Source organism: Populus euphratica, unplaced genomic scaffold (assembly GCF_000495115.2).
Source record: "Populus euphratica unplaced genomic scaffold, PopEup_1.0 scaffold336.1, whole genome shotgun sequence".
NCBI lineage: Eukaryota > Viridiplantae > Streptophyta > Magnoliopsida > Malpighiales > Salicaceae > Populus > Populus euphratica.
Genome location: NW_011500225.1, coordinates 219,808 through 239,713, shown reverse-complemented (window position 1 = coordinate 239,713; position 19,906 = coordinate 219,808). Strand labels below are relative to the sequence as shown.

At 36.6% G+C, this 19,906-nt stretch overlaps 1 protein-coding gene and 1 long non-coding RNA gene across 7 annotated transcripts; both read left to right on the top strand.

The window, feature by feature from the left end:
- The first annotated feature begins 917 nt into the window (after positions 1-917).
- LOC105112370 (uncharacterized) lies at positions 918-1,163 on the top strand. Its single transcript, XR_839742.1, has 2 exons — positions 918-959; positions 1,018-1,163. It is a non-coding gene; the product is annotated as an uncharacterized LOC105112370 (long non-coding RNA).
- Positions 1,164-6,165: 5,002 nt separating this feature from the next.
- Positions 6,166-14,873, top strand: LOC105112367 (calcineurin B-like protein 4). Of its 6 annotated transcripts, XM_011008055.1 has the most exons (10): positions 6,166-6,247; positions 6,456-6,522; positions 12,443-12,647; positions 13,094-13,176; positions 13,297-13,356; positions 13,458-13,566; positions 13,743-13,795; positions 14,061-14,141; positions 14,230-14,342; positions 14,467-14,873. In XM_011008055.1, the coding sequence occupies exons 3-10, from the start codon at positions 12,524-12,526 to the stop codon at positions 14,528-14,530; spliced, it is 687 nt and encodes a 228-aa protein (XP_011006357.1). In that variant the 5' UTR covers positions 6,166-6,247; positions 6,456-6,522; positions 12,443-12,523; the 3' UTR covers positions 14,531-14,873. The 6 variants fall into 6 exon arrangements, with proteins under 6 accessions (XP_011006357.1, XP_011006361.1, XP_011006356.1 ...); XM_011008059.1 differs by lacking the exon at positions 6,456-6,522 and having other exon boundaries at positions 12,443-12,602; XM_011008054.1 differs by lacking the exon at positions 6,456-6,522.
- The last annotated feature ends 5,033 nt before the right edge of the window (positions 14,874-19,906 follow it).

The following is a 19,906-nucleotide window of genomic DNA, read 5'->3' as shown; positions in this document are numbered from 1 at the left end:
TAATTGTTGCACGTCCCCCGGAGCGGCTATTCGGCAATTTTTCGTTATGTTTCCTTGATTGGTTCTTGGGAGTCGCCACCTAGTATTTAATGGAGGGTTACTAGGAAATCCAGATGTACTGGTCGTTTTCAGAGATTCGAGGGGTAAAAGACTAGTTGTGGCTAGAGAAGGTTTCAGAGATTCTAGGGGTAAAAGACTAGTTGTGGCTAGGGAAGGCATTAGCACCTCTAGCACACCCTACCTGAGGTAAGCTATTTTGCGGTTTGATGTGATTTAAAATTTTGAAATATTAATCAAATTCTAAGGTTTTAATAAATCAGTTATTAAATCCCAGAATGTATGTAGAAACATGTTCTTACATTTTCATGGAAAATATAACATGATTTTATTTGTCCTTGAGATATTTGACCATATTCAAATTAAACAATTAATTTTTTTTTGTCTTTTTGTAATTCAATTACATAAATAAATAAAAATACAAACACACACATTCCTTTTACTATATTTTTCTTTTTTTCCTTTTTCTTTTTTTTTTCCTTTACATCCCCATTTACATATTACAAAATAACAAGAATTCAAAATAAATGTAATCTAAAAACACCTATCAACGTCCGAAAATTACAAAAGAAAGCCTCGAGAACAGTGTTGGGAGGTTTCTATGCATGGGAACACTAGCGGCGCGTCTTTCCCACGCGCCACCACCACTAGCGACGCGTGGATCCACGTGCCGGCAAAAAATTCCATGCAGCTGGGTGAGCCCGGCTCAGCTTTTTTTCCTCTTCCCTTCCCTTTCCTACTGGTGGTGACCTGCCAAACATCCAAAAAACGCAGCAAACAGTCTGTTTCAGTTTTGTCTTTTCTTCTCAGATCTGATTCCTTCAGGTTTGTCATGGTTCGTTGCCCGAGAGTTCATCCCTTGGAGCACATCTTGTTGTAAGGCATTGTCGGCGCTGATGGAGGCTGGATCTCGGTCCAGATCTGCTGCATGAGTTAGAGTCGAAGGAGAGCCAGTTAGAGGCTGGATCTCGGTCCAGATCTGCTACATGAGTTAGAGTCGAAGGAGAGCCAGTTGCTGAAGGGTTTGCTGGTAGTAGATTCTGCCGGCGTTCGGCGAGCTGGCTGTTGGTTCAGGAGGAAAGAGCTGAGGGAGACCGCGGCTGAGGGCAGAAGGAGCCAAAACAGAGAAGGAAAATGGAGGTTATGGCCGAGGGAGAGGTTGATATGGCTGTGGCCTTGGCCAAGGGAAATGGGAAGCTTTGGGAGGCGACTTGGTTTTCAGAGGGAAAGGTCCAACCGCTGGTTTGGCCTAGGCAGAAGCCAAAACGCGGATGGTGGCTCTGGTGAGGCCAAGAGAGAAGATGACAAGGAGATAGGGGGAATACAGAAGTGGCTGCTTTGAAAAACAAATGAAAGCTTGGGTTTTTTATTGGTTGAGGGGCAGTGTGCTTTTGCTGGCAAGAGGGGAGGTCTCTGGAAAAATTTTGGTGGGAGCTGCCGAAAAGGGCAAACACCGGGGAGTGTATTTGTGTGGGGTTTCTCTCCGGTTTCAAGGAAGATGGCGAGCCAAGCTCTTTACTGGCCTTGGGACAAAAACTCAAAGCCCTCAAAAAAGGGTCGGGAGGTGGCTTGCCTGTAGATAAATTTAGGTTAGGTTTTTCCTTCTCCCCCCAAAATTTTCTCCACCCTTATGCCTCCAATTTTTTTTTCCTTTTATAGGTAATAAAATTTATTATTTTTTTATTTGCTTGGTCTCTAAGCAACTCAAGAAAAACAAATTGGTCCTTCAACGTTTCCTATTCATATTTGGTCCCTTGTAATTTTGATTTTTTTTTTGTATTTTTGAATTTTTTTGAAAACAAGCAATATCAACGTTAACTCAATAAAAAAAATCAGTGATTGTAAAATTAACGCATTAAAAGTTGAACACGTTCAAAATACCTTTGAAAATTTAATTCTTCTGAAATGACATTGAAAATGCTAAAAACGATGCAAATATATCAGAATGTATTTTTTAGGGGTTTTCATTGTTTTTTTGCTATTTTTTATTTTTTCTGAAAATTTATCAAAAACATAGGTCAAAAATTAGATAGCAACAACAATTACAACTATTAATAGTTAAAGAGAAATGCATAATGAGATTAAGTATTTCGAGAGATAAAAATAACTTAGTCCTTACAAGTGTTCTGAGTCATGTGGAAAATCATTTATCTGGAAATCAAGAAATTTAAGATTTAGTCACTGTAAATTTTAGGATAGCAAAGGTTGATGATGTTGCCTACAAGAAATTATTCAATCTATCAATTCATGATGGTACAATAGAGAAATTGTTTGAAAATAATGACATGTTAATCATTATATTTACTGAATAAAATGTCTCAATTCATCACAATTCCTAAACTTGTTCTGAGCTATATGGAAAATTGTTCATATGGTAATCGAAAAATTTGAGATTCCGTCATTGTGAATTTTGGGATAGTAAAAATTGACGATGTTGCCTACAAGAAATTATTCATTCTATCAATTTATGGTGGTACAATAGACAAATTGTTTTAAAATAATGACATGTTAATTATTATAGTTACTACATTAAAGGTTTTAGTTCATCGCAGTTAAATTACACATAGTTATTTACATGTCTGAATTTGATTTTTATCAATTATCAACCTTACATTATTTTTTAGTACAAGTCATCCAAAATGAGAAAATATTAACAAGTTCCCATTTTAAGACACTTCCTTATCATTATTATGCCTCATAATACAGTTGATTTTTGTTTTCAAGTAATGCTTAAAATAGTATAAGATAAATGTTATTTGCATTTATCAATTTTTTAGTAATTTATATATAATGTATTTTTGATGAAATTCTACTAAATCTTGGAGAAAGAAAGGACTCGCAAAAAATGACATTTTTATAGGAAGAGGTCGCATCACCCCTTTGCCAACATGTTCGTTGACCACCATGCCAAACAAGGTCTTCATGATCCCAAAAAATGAGGCATTTGCATGCATAATTAAGCATCTCATGCAGGTCTCATCACCCATTTGCCAACTTGTTCATATATAAACCAGTTAAACAAAGCCTCTACTGCAGATTTTAAGTAGCTTTAGAGGCTCATATATGCAATCGATGAAGAAAAAACCATAATCTGCCACAAATCTGGCATATATCTAGAAATAGACACAAATTGTACGGGCAAGTAACAGATGCTAACATGATGTTGCCGAAGCAAACATAATTTAGTAATTTGTTTGAATTTCTCCCCCGATGATGGTAGCCAACACTCAAGAGAGGACAGCTAACAAAACATGCAAAAAAACAGTTCGATGCGTATGCATGTGCTTGGCTTAACTAGCTTGATTGAATTAACTTATATATATATATATATGGTGATTATTTTTTTTATATAAAAAATTACAAGTAGGGAATGATCTGTAGGCACCACCTGCTGTCGTTGCTGTAAACAACGAGCTAAGTTATTGTTTACAGGCCGCAGCACTGCATTTATAGAGATAACCCATCACGATATTATCTAATTCTTTGACAAATTAATCTCCATATGATGAAGATGCTTAGGGTTGCCTTTTTCTATTGTTGTTGTCGTCGTCATTAAATCAATTATTATTATTGTCTTTTGATTTGTTTTTAGAAGTCGGTCTTTGGAAATTTAAATATTGTAATAAACATATTGTCGTATGTACAGTCCATTTATTAGTTTTGTTTGATTTTAAAATTCTTGTCCTAGTAATTTAATTAAGATGGTTTGAATTTTGATCTCTCTCTTAATTTCCTAACTTCACGTCTTGAGACTATCATTTGAAGATATATATATATATGAAGCTTGTGAACTTAGTTATCATTGATATTAAAGAATAAGCTGAGGCTTAATTTTATTAGTTGAAGATAAGATCTTGAGTGGAATACATATCCTTTTTTTGCCTAGTTTCTACTAAAGTATTCCAAGTTCATTTATAATATGCTTTGGTCATGGTCAGTTGTCTCAAAATTAATGTCGTTTATAATATAATATACCTTAGTACTTTAGTACAAAGGTCAACGATTGATTTTGGATCGTGTATTTCTCTACCACAATTAAGAAATCCCTCCTGTTTTCAATTATTATAGTTGAAAAATATTGTTGAGCATATCATACAAAATCTAGATTCTTAGTAGTTCTAGGATATGCATAAACCTTTACAATTAGTCAAAAATTAAAGACATCAATCAGTCAAGAATTAAAACAATTTAAAAAAAAAGAATTAACAAAATCATAAACATCTGGTTATATATGGTTTTACACCAGTCATGTTCGTGAAATAACATCCAGTTACTGTTTTAAAGGGATAGTTGGAATAAAAAAATATGTTTTTATTTTAAAATAATAAAAATTTATTTTAAGCTGTTATGATTATAGGATATTTATGTATGGTTAATTTTAATCATTTGAATTACTCCATTCAAGTTTGGCATAATATATAATATGGATTTAAGCTTCCATTTGAGTTCAACTCATATTTATATTAATATTCTTATGAGATAATATATTTATATATATTCGATTAATTTCATTATATGTTGAATATTATTCGAACCCATTTCATTTCATGTGGTTATAAAAGCACACTAATGACTAATCTTGTCAAATGTTAGGCATAACATAACATGATCTAGGTTTCAATGATATCTATATAACTTTTCTTAAAATTGAGTTGGAAGCATCCCATGAAAGGCAAAACTACAAAAAATAAAAATTACAAAGTCAAATTTTATATTAACAAAATTTAATTCAAAATAAAAAGCATGATGATCATGCTTGAAATGTGAAAAATACCAAATAAAAATTAAATTGAAAGAAAATTCAAACCCTATATATAAAATAAAATAAAATAAATAGCAATTAAATAAGGATTAAATTTTATATAAAATAAAATAAAATAAGATAAAGCATTAAGGAACACAACTGAAAAAATAATTCAACTAAGAGAATTATATAAAATATCAAGAGATGCAATTGAAAAGATAACTCAATTACAAACATTATATAAAACATTGAGAGATATAATTGGAAACACAATTCAATTAAGAGAATGATTAACAAATCAAAATTCATCAGAAAAATAGGGATTAAATATGAAAGTGAAAAAAAATCAAATAAGGATATCAATTCTATGAATTATTTAAAATAAAAAATAATAATAAAAAAACAAGTATCAATATAACAGAAAAATAAAATCAAAGGGCTACTTTAAAAATATACAGGGAAAGACTTTAAAATCTCGGAGGAGAGATGAAAGAAAAAAATAGTCATCAATGCAAAACTTGATATATTTTAGCCACACACACCAACTATTAATGAAGGAGACACCATGAGGATTAAGATGTTGTGAAGGAAGTTAGAGTTTAATCATCAAACAACATCGCATTTATCATTTAAAGAACACAAGTTGTCGCAACTTACATTTTAAAAATAAATAATATTTTATATATATTAAAATATTAAATTATCCCTAGTTAGACTCAATAAAAAAACAAAACAAAATAAAATCATAAAAAAAAAACAAAAAAATTCCTCATTGATCCAAGTATAAGGCAATTTGATGCTAGGAATATTTTGATAATTATATTCTCCTTGTGAAATAGAGAAGGAATAATGCCCCCGCTGCTGGTGCATTATTTTTAACCTCAAAAGATACATCAGTCTTTTTGCTATGCAGACATAAACAAAAAGATGATTATACCCCGCTGCCAAGACCAATAATGATTTATTGATAAGGACAAAATCATAATTTTATAATCCAGTCTACAGTTCCAATATAAAGCTACAGTAAAATAACTACAGCAAAACCTCTGCCGTTTTGGTTTCTTTTAATATGATGGTGACATAAATTTATGTGTGATCTCTGCAAATTGTTGGCAATTAAAGCACGGAATTTGCATAGGGAGTTTAGTTTTTTTCCTGAGATGTTCTCTAAAATTATGCATTTCCCTTATTTTAAAGATGCAATGCACGTAAAATGGGGACCTGAAAGTGAACGTTGAAAACAAAATAGTAATTAATAATAGATTGATAGAGACAGAAATCTCATATAAAGAGAGAGAGGGAAGCTGAGAAAAAGCTAAAGCCACAAGAAACGCAAGATCCTGGATATCTTACACTGTTCATGTAAAGAAAACTGACAGCTGAAAAGCACAGATCAAAGTGCTGTCTCTCATACTTTCCAACGTTGCACAAAAGACACTCACAAAGGTTAGTACTATTCTCTCTTTCATTACACAACTTCTTCGGCTGGAAATGGTTTGTCTTGGCTGCATGGCTTGTACGCAGTTGATGGAATTTCGGTTGGTTGGTTCTCTGCTTTGCTGTCAGTGTTTTCGTTTTTCTTCTGCTTGTCAAGGGAGAGAAGGGAAGAGGATTTTCTGTGTGTTAATGCAGTTCTTCTGGTTGTTTCTTTTAGAGTCGGTGTTTCTTGACCATTCCTACATTTTCTCAGCAACCAAGCAGGAACAGTAGGTTATGGGTTTGTAAGTTTTGAATCATGGAAAGAATTTATCATTGTCATTTTTGGTTTTTTCAGTGAGCATCCAGAAATCTTCATTCCTTTCTTTTGAGAGAATTGACTATATTTATTGTCATAACCTGACTTTTAAATTCAGCACTAAAAATTTTTCTTTGAACTATATACTTAGAGATGAATCACATTTTGACCGGATCCATTACTTCCACGGTGTGGTTGCTGAGAAAACTAAGGATAATTACTCTGCATCCCCTGGAAATGATTAGATCGTTTTCAACCAGGTCATGTGGCTGTTCTAGGCCTGTGGTCCCAGCTAATGAAGACATTATTGTTTTACTTAAATAAGCATGTGATGTATCGTTTTTCTTACTTTGAATGTTTTCTTGCATTGTTTATGGAAAACAATAGAAAATTAGAGTATTTCATCCCTTATCTAAGATAAGTTCACCCCTAGATAGTGCTTGAACTATAAGTTTACTGATCACATAAAAGGAAAAGGTTGGATTTGAAATGTTAGAATTCATTTCTTACGGTATCAATCATGAATTTTTAGTTGGTGGCATCTTTTTCCCTCTTGTAGAAAGATTTTTGAGCCTCGAAAATCGGAGCTGTCGAGCCAAGCTGGGAGATGATTGGAATGGAATTTGGATAGCATCGTTAGGCTTAGTGAAACTCCTCTCCCTCATAAAATATGATAAAAGTCTATTAGAATGGTGGAGGGAAAGGGTGGTTTACTAGTTTATTTATTTGTTTTGTTTATTGTTGCTTAATCTACAACTTGATAGTTCTCTTCCAAATCATCTTTAATTTTTTAATAAGGAAAGGTCATACACGCTTGTAGGCTTTGTTGGTATCAGGTGCCATAATATTTGCAAAATTCATTGTGGTGTTGGATGGTTCTGAATTTTCTTCCATGCTTCATATTAATTTATGTTCTTGAGTATCAGAGACAGCTTTCAAAGTGTCCATATATGGGCATTAGAGACTGTGTTGGTATGTCACAAGTCTAGTTTAAATGGCAGCCGCGTGCATGGCTTCACTGGTGGCCTGACTGTGAGGTTGGAGAATATGTAGGTGGTATTTTGTAGACCTATCATACAAATTCTCATAGTATTATGCTGATGCTTCTCATAGGATAATGAGTTTTTCCTCTTTTCTTACTGAAGAGATAGCCGTAAAGATAGTTATAACCATTCTTGTCCTGAACTTCGATAATTTGTGAATCAACTGGCCTCTGAAATCAATCCGTTGAATCTTGAACTGCTTAACAGAACCTTGCTTATCTTTGAAGCCCGATGTCAGTGTGTACTAATTATTAGCTGACGTCTTGGATATGGTTGAGTAACTTTCATGTCAACATTAAACTTAAGCCCATATCTGCAACCAAAATAACTGATGCATTTGCATGTTGACTAAATAGTACGGTTCTGCTTTAAATATAATGTCAGCTTGTGCCTATATTTGCCAAAAATGCTTGGTTTATTGGATGATTAGAGTCTATTCCCTTTACCAGCTACTGTCATAATAATAATCTTTCTTGGAAATAGTGGATTAGTTTAAATTTCGATGGGAAATTATAACTGATCATGACTAGATTTCTGTCTTCGTTTTGTGTTCTTGGTCTCAGTGATTGAAATTTGACCGTTTATCGCTGCACACAGTTACTGTTGGTGGGAGAAACCACTTGTGGTGGCTTTGAAACACTCGGAGGGGATAAAACACACTCTTTTATTTCAAGAACAAAGCTTACAATAACATAAACAAAAGCTTACAACAACCCCTCTCTCTTTCTCTCTTTCTCTCTAGTGTTTCTCTCAATCTCTCCACACATAATTGCATAAGCTTAGCTATCTATTTATACACGAAATCAAAACAAGAAAATTCAACCTTCAAGTGTGAAGGCGGTTTTTGGCCGACGGTGTGAAAGCGGCTGGCGGCTGGCGGCTGGCGGCTGGTGGCTGGGCGGTGACAGCTGGTGGCTGCCTTCCTAGACCTTCTGGATTGAGTTTACTTCAACAAATCTCCCCCTTAAACTCAATCGAGGGATGTCATGCTAAGCATGAACTTCATTCTCATAAATGTTTCTTCCTTCAATGGCTTTGTATTTTTGCACTTCTTCTTTTGCATTCTTCTTTGTCTTGTAGACCCATTTGACACCTATTGCTTTCTTGTTTTCTGGTAGATAAGTCAGCTTCCACGTATCATTCTTCTCAATGGCATGTATTTCTTCATCCATTGCTTTTATCCACTTCTCTTCTGTGATAGCTTCATTGAAGCTAAGTGGGTCACTATCTGCAAAGAAACAAAATAGAGTTGTATCTTCCATTACTTGAGTGGCGTCATACAGCTCTTCTAGATTTCTCATCCTTCTTGGTCCTTCTGATGAGGATGCTGATGATGGTTCTGATGATGATGGTGTTGATGATGATTCTGGCGTGTTTCTCCTGTTGAATACAGGAAATCTGTGTACCGGACTTTGTGGCTCATCTTCTAGTACTATCGGACCTTCTGCAAGTACTGTTGGTACTTCTTCGTCTTCAAGGATCAAATCAATGTTGATCCATTTGACTGCTTCTTGGTCATCATTCCATTGCCAAGTTTTATCTTCTTCAAAGATAACATCTCTGCTCATAATTACCTTCTTGGTGATGGGATTATACAGCTTGTATCCCATTCTTCTCTCACCATATCCGACAAAGATGCATTTCTCACTTTTATCATCGAGTTTGGTCCTTCTTGCATCTGGGATCTTTGCATATGCCACACAACCAAAGACTCGAAGATGAGTAACACTTGGTTTGTGACCACTCCATGCTTCTTGTGGAGTGACAGCTTGCAAACTTCTGGTTGGGCAGCGGTTCAGCAAATATACTGCACATGATACAGCTTCAGCCCAGTATTGCTTGGGCAGCTTCTTTGCTTTGAGTAGACTTCTTGCCATATCAAGAATTGTTCGATTCTTCCTCTCAGCTACACCATTCAGCTGTGGTGTATAAACTGGTGTTGTTTGATGTCTGATGCCTTGTTGTGTACAAAATGCTTCAAAGTCATTTGCTGTATATTCTCCACCTTGATCAGATCTCACGGTTCTGATCTTATAGCCACTTTGCTTCTCAACAATTGCTTTAAAATCTTTAAAACAATTAAACACTTCTGACTTCCTCTTCAAAAAATATACCCATGTCTTTCTGCTAAAATCATCAATAAAAGTGAGGAAGTACCTATTTTGTCCAGTCGACATAGGCTTTATAGGACCACACACATCTGTGTGTATTAACTCTAGTGGCTCGTTTGCTTTCCAGTTGACTTCTTTGGCAAAACTGGATCTGTGATGTTTGCTGAGGACACAACTCTCACAGACTTCTTCTGGATGATCAATGTGGGGCATACCTTTGACCATCTTCTTGCTTGCTAGCATCTTCAGACTTGTGAAATTCAGATGTCCAAGCCTCAGATGCCAAAGCCATTCTTCACTGTTGGTGATGGCACTCAAACACTTTGCTGCATCATATTGGATGTTTAAAGGAAACATCCTATTCTTGGACATTTCCACATAGGCAATTAATCTCTCATTGTAGTCTGTAATTGTCAGATGACAATTCTTCATGTAAAGTGTATAACCTTTCTCCAGAAGTTGACCTATACTCACCAAGTTCTGTTTTATATCTGGGACATAATAGACATCGGCGATGTAGCTTTGATCGCCATTCTTCAACTTGATTGGGATGTTGCCTTTACCTTTGAATGGAACTTTTGAGGTATCTCCAAAGGTGACAAAACCTTGTATGGTCTCATCTAGATCACCAAATAAATCTCGTTGGCCACACATATGATTGCTGGCTCCAGAATCAAGATACCAAATATTCTCTTGATTCTTGTCAAGTCCTTGTTGGACAAATAATGCAGCTGCTCCTCTATTGTTGGCATCCTCTTCTGCATAGTTGACTCGCTCATGTATCTCTAGTGGAGCTTTCTTTTGACATTCAGTGCTATAGTGGCCAAATTGATTGCAATTATAACACTGAATATTCCTCTTGTCACGGTTATTGTAACCGCCTCCTCTTCCTCTAGGAGTGAATGCTTGTTGTCCTCGACCTCCTCTAGTGGTGTTTCTACCACCTCTTCCTCTAAAACCTGTATTCCAAGAACCTCTGCCTTGAAATCGTTGAAATCCTCCTCGTGTTTGTTGACTTCTTCCTCGAGTGGTGTATCCACTTGTTGAAGTCTCCCCTTGCTCATATCTGTCTTTGAGAGACAACTTTGCTTGTAAGGCATGCTCAATTGCCTTATCTCCATTTCTTTTTACAATTTTCTGCTCATGAGCTTGCAAAGAACTCATAAGTTCATCCACTGTTAACTTGTCCACCTCTTTGGACTCTTCAATAGCGACAATAACAAAATCAAATTTTGGATCTAGGGATCTCAAAATTTTCTCAGTAATTCGAGCATCTGAAAGGGCTTCTCCGTTTCTTCTCATCTGATTGACTATCACCATAATTCTTGTGTGATAATCAGAAATGGATTCTGAGGACTTCATTTGTAACAATTCAAATTCACCTCGTAAAGATTGGAGACGAATCTTCTTTATTCTGTCAGCACCTTTGTATTTTTGTTGGAGAGCCTCCCATATTTCTTTTGATGTTTCTGCGGAAGCAATGATTTCAAATGTCGCTTCATCAAGACCTTGATAAATGATGGTCTTTGCTTTGTTGTCTTTTTTTCTATTGGCTTTGAGGACTTGCTTTTGTACCTCTGGTAAAGCATCTTCTGATTCTTTCGACTCTGGTTCATCATAACCATATTGCACAATGTCTATACACTCTTGTGAACCAAGGAATGCCTTCAATCTGATGCACCAACTATCATAGTTGTCTTTGGTTAGCTTCGGGATGAGTGTTTGTGCACTTTCTGTAGTCATTTTGCTCTTTAAATGACTATATCACCTTTTTGGGAGTTGAATTTGGCAAAACCGACACCGTAGATGGATCCGGAATGGTCCAAATAGTAGGGAACCGGTCTGACTTTGTAGAAAACGGGTCAAAAATGAGGAGAACCGGTCCAAAAACCAATTCGGGTGGTTTGCTGGGTTGAACCGGGAATATTCCAAGGAATATTCTTTTTTGACTTTGACTTTAGAATATGGCTCGGAGCTTGGCTTGGCTTCGGAATATGGCTTGGAGCTCGGCTCGGCTTCGAAATATGGCTTGTGGCTCGGCTCGCGACTCGGCTTGAGTCTTGGCTCGGCGCGGCTCAAATATGGCGCGCGTGTGGCTCACTCGTCTTCTTCCTCGGGGCGCGTGGGCTACAGTGCTGAAATTTCAGACGGAGAGTGTGGTCCACCCCGTGCTCCGATTGATCTGATTTTTGCACCGTTGAGTTCGTATTGATGAGCTCTACACTTTGGAATGATCAAAACTTGTTTTTGACAACTTTGAAAATTCGGATATTTCCCAAAAATACCTCTGTTTTCTGACGAACGGGGCTCTGATACCAATTGTTGGTGGGAGAAACCACTTGTGGTGGCTTTGAAACACTCGGAGGGGATAAAACACACTCTTTTATTTCAAGAACAAAGCTTACAATAACATAAACAAAAGCTTACAACAACCCCTCTCTCTTTCTCTCTTTCTCTCTAGTGTTTCTCTCAATCTCTCCACACATAATTGCATAAGCTTAGCTATCTATTTATACACGAAATCAAAACAAGAAAATTCAACCTTCAAGTGTGAAGGCGGTTTTTGGCCGACGGTGTGAAAGCGGCTGGCGGCTGGCGGCTGGCGGCTGGTGGCTGGGCGGTGACAGCTGGTGGCTGCCTTCCTAGACCTTCTGGATTGAGTTTACTTCAACATTATCTTTGCGAGTTTGTAAAAGGCAGCACATAATCAAGCTCAGTCATTAATTCAATCTATAACTTTGCAAATTACTAGGTGGTGTTTTCAAGTAGTACAATTGGCATGATCCTGCTGATTGCCAAGAATTCTTATGAGTGACTGGTGCTAGTTGTCTTCATGGGTTGCTACCTTTCAAAGAGAACTAAAAAGACACCTGGGTACGAGGAGCCAACAGTTCTTGCTGCTGAAACACCCTGTGAGTATGCTTTGTCAAAAGGCTCATTGTTGCAAATTCCTGGGTGTAAATTGCCCCGCTTACTTCCTAGCTATGCTTCAATATGTTCCAGCTATTTTTCGACAAGTGTTGTTTCTAGTCTTATCTTGGGACATTTTAGTAGGTAATCACTATCGTGCAGATTAGTTGTCAGACATGAAGTTCAGTTTGTTGAGTGTATAGTACATGGAATGGTTTGTGTAACCAGCCTTCGGTGTGGTTGGTCACTAAAACAAAAGACAATTTTATTGGAACTGAAAGGCATGAGAAGCATGGAAGTCATGTTGTCAGGGAAAAGGAAAGAAAGAAAAACAATAAAGCTGTTCCTAATCACTAGTTTGAGTTTCAGCTAGATACTGCTCGCCTATTTTGATTGTATTTCCTGCTAAAAATATTATTTGGTATCAAGTTCAAAAACAACTGTTAACTATGTGAGACTGACTGATGAAATGTGAAATAATTTTGTATTGCAGTTGCTGTTAGCGAAGTAGAGGCCTTGTATGAACTCTTTAAGAAACTAAGCAGTTCAGTCATTGATGATGGGCTTATTCACAAGGTATGGGTATTCGGTGGGATTTTGAAGTGGTTTATGGAGTATTTTGATCTAAGTATGTTTACAATTAGGACTTAATTAATTTGTGCTGATATCATTCAAATGGCTCTTTCTTCTCATCAGGAAGAACTTCAGCTTGCACTATTCAGGAACAAAAACAAGAGGAACTTTTTTGCAGACAGGGTATGTAGTGCAACCTTTTTCCTATAATATAGCAATAGTTACCTGATTCCATGGCATTTTCCCTTTTTCCTAAGTTGCATCGCCTTGCCATACTTCTGCAGATTTTTTATTTATTTGATGTCAAGCGCAATGGAGTAATTGAGTTCGGAGAATTTGTTCGATCTTTGGGTGTCTTTCATCCAAATGCACCAGTTGAAGACAAGATCCATTGTACGGCTAATGTTTTTCTAGGATGAAATACAAGTAGGAATGAGTTCTCACACACATGTTTTCTTTTGCATGTCAAGTGGGACTTCTATACACCATAAAAACTGGAAGTTAGTCACTTAACCATTTTTTGCACATGCTACTGAATAAATTACTAATGAGTGGAGAATTTTCGGCAGTTGCTTTCAGATTATATGATTTACGGCGAACTGGTTTCATTGAACGAGAAGAGGCGAGTACTGCAATTCTTTTCTATACCATTTCTCTCTTACATACCATATAGCGATGCATGCTGATGATTCTGGGCATGTTTTAGGTTTATTGTTTTGTTCTTTCTGTTAAAAATTCCCCATTACTAATCCAGAAGTGGCTATAGTTTGACAATACATACCATCTGAGAATTAAGAGGAATGTAATGAAAATCAAAATAATGATCCAGCATTGTATATCTGTTTCCGAATGTGAACTCTGGCTCATAATTATAAGTTATTCAACAGTTGAAGGAGATGGTAATGGCACTTCTGCATGAATCGGATCTACTGCTGTCCGATGACTTTGTTGAAACAATTGTGGACAAGGTACAATTTTTTTTTTCTGTGTCAAACTTCCTTGTTCATGCTTATTCGGTTCACTATTCTAATTTTTGTCTTTTGAGTTTTTCCACAGACATTTTGTGATGCAGATTTGAAAGGTGATGGAAAAATCGATCCTGACGAGTGGAAGGAATTTGTGTCGAAGAACCCTTCTCTTATAAAGAACATGACTCTACCTCATTTAAAGTGAGTAGCAAGTTCACTCAGTTTGTGAATTGTGCACAACCTGGTTACTATAGTGAGATCAGTCTAGAATGTAGCTCCGAAATTCAAGTTATTAACTCTAGGCACTTCCGTTTATTTCGTCCAGGGATATAACTTTGGCGTTTCCCAGCTTCGTGTCAAAAACTGAAGTTGAAGATTCAGAAATATAGCAGAAAGTTATCAATCATGTCATTTCTAGCTCTATTCGGGAGATGTTGGAATTTGCATGAGCGTCGATACAAGAGCTACACAGACTTCAGGTTAATCACAACCTCCTCAATGCAGCCAAGATCTGGTCTGCAGGGTGCAACTTATTTGCCATCATAAACTTCGTTAATGCAGAATTGGCACAGCTTAGTTCAGCTCACGTTTTGCATGTGTAAATTGCATTACAGCATCAGAAATTTTGCAAAGTGTTTAGAAAATGTATATAGTTTCTGGGGTGGTACTTGGAAGAAGTCTGTTTTAACAGTTATTTCTCTTTGAAGCAACACTTGACCTGTTCTATATATCCTAGTGATAAAAGTTTCAAGCATGTTCAATGCTTACAAATTATTGTATGATAAGAAATGAAATCTGTCGAATATGGTTGAATGATCGACTGTTGAAGGGCCCCAGATTTTTTAAATCTATTGGTGTTCAAATATTTCTGTAATTGCTTCAAGTTTACAATGGAATATGTTGTGTGTGGTCTTGCACCACGTGATGGTAGGACCACCATATTGATTGAGGAGAGAGGTAGCTGATCCTTTTTAAAAATTAAATGGTTCGGGTACTGTAGCGGCAGTGTGAAATACAGAAGAGAAGAGAAAAAAACCGAGAGAGAAAAAGAGAAGAAGAGGCAGCAGAGCAACCTATGTTCTTCCTTTGATTTTTAGCTCGTTTACCGTTGAATCGGGCTGAGGTTTTGACAGAAACTTCTAGACACGTTACTCTTCATTTCGGACAGTTGCATCGAAGATTGGTGGTGTGGAAGCTAGTTGTTTTGATAGAAAACGGGGCTGTCAGTATTGTGAGTTTTTCTCAAATAATTCTCCTTTAATCTTGTTGTAATCCAAGAATAAGTTGTTCTTGATGATATATATGTTGTATCCCTTAGTTGAATCTGAGGAAGAATAATTGTGAACCCATTATTTGTTGATAGTGGAAGTTTTTAGGTGGACTACGATCCCGTGGTTTTTCCCGTATCGGGTTTTCCACGTTAAAAATCTTGGTGTTGATTTTGTGATTATTTGCATTATATTTGATCATTGTTTGATTCTGTTTTTACTGCACAAAGAGAAAAAGAATTGGGACTTGTGAATTGTGAATTGTGAATTGTATTCCGCTGAATTAATTCGGGTAAATTGGTGTCCGGTTGTTCCTAGTTTTCCTAACAAAGTGGTATCAGAGCCAGGTTGTGTAGATTGAATTTCTTGTGTAGTTAAAATGGAAAAGGAAGATTCAGGCATGATAAAGCTCACTTCCTCAAATTATTTTCTATGGAAAACAATGATGGAGGATCACTTATATTGCAATGATTTGGCTTTGCCGATTGAATGTAAAGGAATAAAGCCTAATGAAATGGATGATGTAAAATGGAATAGGCTTAATAGAAAGGCTACTGCTAATGTTAGAAAATGGGTATCTTCTAAGTCCATTAATCATATTTCTCAAGAACATGACTGCTATACAGTTTGGAAGATGTTGGATAAAACATTTGCTAAGGAGAGTGCACAAAATAAGGTTTTTGTAATTAGAAACCTTGTGAATTTAAAGTATAGAGATGGTGAAGATGCTTCAGTGCATATAAATGTATTCCAAGGGTTCTTGAATTAGCTATCATTGATGAGTCTGGAGTTAGCCGATGAAATGCAAGTACTAATCCTACTGAGTTCATTGCCGGATAGTTGGGAGACTTTGATGGTGTCACTTAGCAATTCTACTCTGAATGGAAAGATCACTTTGAAAACAGTGAAGGATTGTATCCTCAATAAAGAGAAGAGAAGGAAAGGGATAAGCACTTTTGAGTCTCATGCACTTGTTACAGAAAGTTGAGGGAGAAGTCCAAACAGGTTCTCTCACAGCAAGCAAGATAGAGAATTCAGTAATAAAAAAGGCAAATGGAAGCCAAGAGGAAGATCTTAGTCAAGGAAGGGTTTTAAGTGTTATTATTATGACAAGTCTGGGCATATGCAAAAGGATTGCAGAAAGTATAAAGGAGATAAAAAGGGTAAAGATGAAGACAAGAATGAAGAGAATGATACAACTGCAGTTGTATTTGATGGTGATGTTGTCATTGTTTGTGATGATGGTTGTGTTAATCTTGCATGTCAGGATACCACCTGGGTTGTAGATTCAACAGCTTCTTACCATGTTACACCCCGACGTGATTTTTACACATCCTACATTACTGGTGACTTTGGTCAAGTTAGGATAGAAAATCAAGGGATGGCTAGTGTTGTGGGCATTAGAGACATTTGGTTGGAAACCAATACTTGGTGCAAGTTGCTACTCAAAGATGTTAGGCATGTGCCTGATATGCGTCTACATTTTATCTCTACAAATACTCTTGATGAAGAAGGTTATCACAATTACTTTGGAGATGGTAAATGGAAGCTCTCTAGAAATTTCCTAATTGTTACTAAAGGGAAGAAGATGGGTCTCTACATGTCACAAGCCAAAGTGATCAAAAGGGAGGTAAATGCAATTGAAGATTACTCTACTGATCTATGGCATAAGCGGCTTGGACATTTGAGTGAGAAAGGCCTTGGTATTCTTGCCAAGAAGAACTACCTTCCATTAAAAGGTATAAACTTGAACACATGTACTCATTGTTTAGTTAGCAAACAACATAGAGTTGCATTTCAAAGATCACCTTCACATAGAAGATCACATGTTGTTGATTTAGTTCATACTAATGTTTGCTCTATGATTGATAAGTCTCTTGGGGGTTCATTGTACTTTGTTAGTTTTATTGATAATCACTCTAGAAAAATTTGGGCCACTTATTTGAAATACAAAGATCAGGTGCTTGATGTCTTTAAGGATTTTCATGCTAGAGTTGAAAGAGGAACTGGTAGAAAGCTCAAATATATTCGAGCTGATAATAGTAGTGAATACAGGGGTCCTTTTGAGAAGTACTGCAGGGAACATGGTATCAAGTTGGAAAAGACAGTTCCTAAGACTCCACAGCAGAATGGAGTGGCTGAGAAAATGAACAGAACCATTATTGAAAGAATTAGATGTATGCTCTCTTATGCAAAGCTGCCAAAGTCCTTTTGAGGTAAGGCAATGAAGATTGCAGTTGCCATGATCAACCTTTCTCCATCAGTTCCTCTTGAATTTGATGTTCCAGATAGAGTTTGGAAAGGAAAGGATGTTTCTTATGCACACTTAAGAGTGTTTGGATGCAGAGCATTTGTACATGTTCCTAGAGATGAAAAGTCTAAGCTTGACAACAAAACAAAACAGTGCATTTTCTTAGGCTCTGAAGATGATGAGTTTGGCTATAGGTTGTGGGATCCAAAGGAGAAGAAAATTGTTAGAAGCAGAGATGTTATCTTCTTTGAAGATCAAACCATTGAAGACTTTGAACAGAAAGAGAAAACAAAGCCTACTGTTTTTATTCCATCTAATTCAACTCCAAGACCTACTCTACAGTTACCTTTGATGTCTGCTAATCATAAGGGAGATTTGCAAAATGATGATAATGGTGGTTCTCTTATTGAGCCATTAGTTGGTGATCTTGAATCAACTAATGATGATATTGATGTTATTCCTGAACAGATTATGCAGGAAGCTCCAAATGAGCTACAATTGAGAAGGTCAACTAGACTTCGCCAACCTTCCACCAGATATTCTCCTCATGAGTATGTGTTGGTCACTGATGGGGGAGAGCCAGAATGCTTTGATGAAACTATGTCACATGAGAAGAAAAGTGAGTGGTTGAAAGCAATGCAAAAAGAGATGAAATCCTTGCATGAAAATCATACCTTTGAGTTAGTGAAGCTTTCTAAAGGGAAGAGAGCACTCAAGAACAAATGGGTTTTCAGGTTAAAAATTGATGAGCATTGCTCACATCCAAGAAATAAGGCAAAATTGGATGTGAAAGGTTTCGGTTAGAAGAAGGTATTGATTTTGAAGAAATTTTTTTACTAGTGGTCAAGATGTCTTCAATCTGAGTTGTGCTTGGCTTAGCTGCTAGTTTGAATCTTGAAGTTAAATAACTTGATGTGAAAACTACATTTCTTCATGGTGATTTGGATGAGTAGATCTACATAGAGCAGCCTAAAGGGTTTGAAGCAAAAGGCAAAGAGCAGCTAGTTTGTAAGTTGAAAAAGAGCTTATATGGGTTAAAGCAAGCTCCAAGACAATGGTATAAGAAGTTTGATTCTTTCATGGTGGATTATGGTTATGACAGGACCACTTTTGATCATTGTGTATTTATGAAAAGGTTTCTAGATGGAAACTTTATTATTCTCCTATTTTATGTGGATGATATGTTGATTGTTGGCCATGATGCTAAGAAGATTCAGATGTTGAGGAAGAGTTGGGCAAGTCTTTTGCAATGAAAGACTTAGGACCAGCAAAACAGATTCTTGGCATGAAGATCACACATAATAGGAAGAAGGAGAAACTTTGGCCATCTCAGAGAGATATATTCAAAAGGTACTTGAGAGATTCAACATGAGTAACTCCAAACCTGTTTGTTCTCCATTTGCAAGCCACTTTAAACTAAGTTCTAAGTAGTGTCCTTCAAGTGATGAAGAAAAAGATGAGATGAAAAAGGTTCCTTATGCATCCGCAATTGGTAGTTTGATGTATGCCATGATTTGCACAAGGTCGGATATAGCTCATGTAGTTGGTGTGGTTAGTCGATTCCTCTCCAATCCTGGTAAAGAACACTAGTCAACAGTGAAATGGATACTCAGGTATCTCAAAGGTACTTCTAGTTTCAGTTTATGTTTTGGTAATGACAAACCTGTGTTGGATGGATACACAGATGCAGATATGGCTGGTGATGTTGATTCTAGAAAGTCCACATCAGGATACTTGATGAAATTTGCAGGGGGAGCAGTCTCATGGCAATCAAGGTTGCAAAAATATGTTGCATTATCCACTACAGAGGCCGAATATATTGCTCTTACTGAAGGGGGCAAAGAGTTGTTATGGATGAAGAAGTTCTTGCATGAACTTGGCCTAGTTCAAGAGAACTTTGTATTGCACTGTGATAGTCAAAGTGCAATCCATCTCAGTAAGCATCCTACTTTTCACTCTCGATCAAAGCACATTGAGGTTAGATATCAATGGATTCGAGATGCTATGGAGATGAAGTCATTCGTTGTTGAGAAGATCCATACTGATGACAACGTGTCTGACATGATGACCAAACCTCTACCGAGAGAGAAGTTTGAGTTTTGCAGAAAGGAAGCAGGCTTGTTAGAGCCCCCTAAATTGAATTTTACATATTGATCGCCGGTATGGCGAATTCCTCACATGGTGTGTGAGGGGGAGATTTGTTGTGTATGGTCCCACACCATGTGATGGTGGGACCACCACATTTA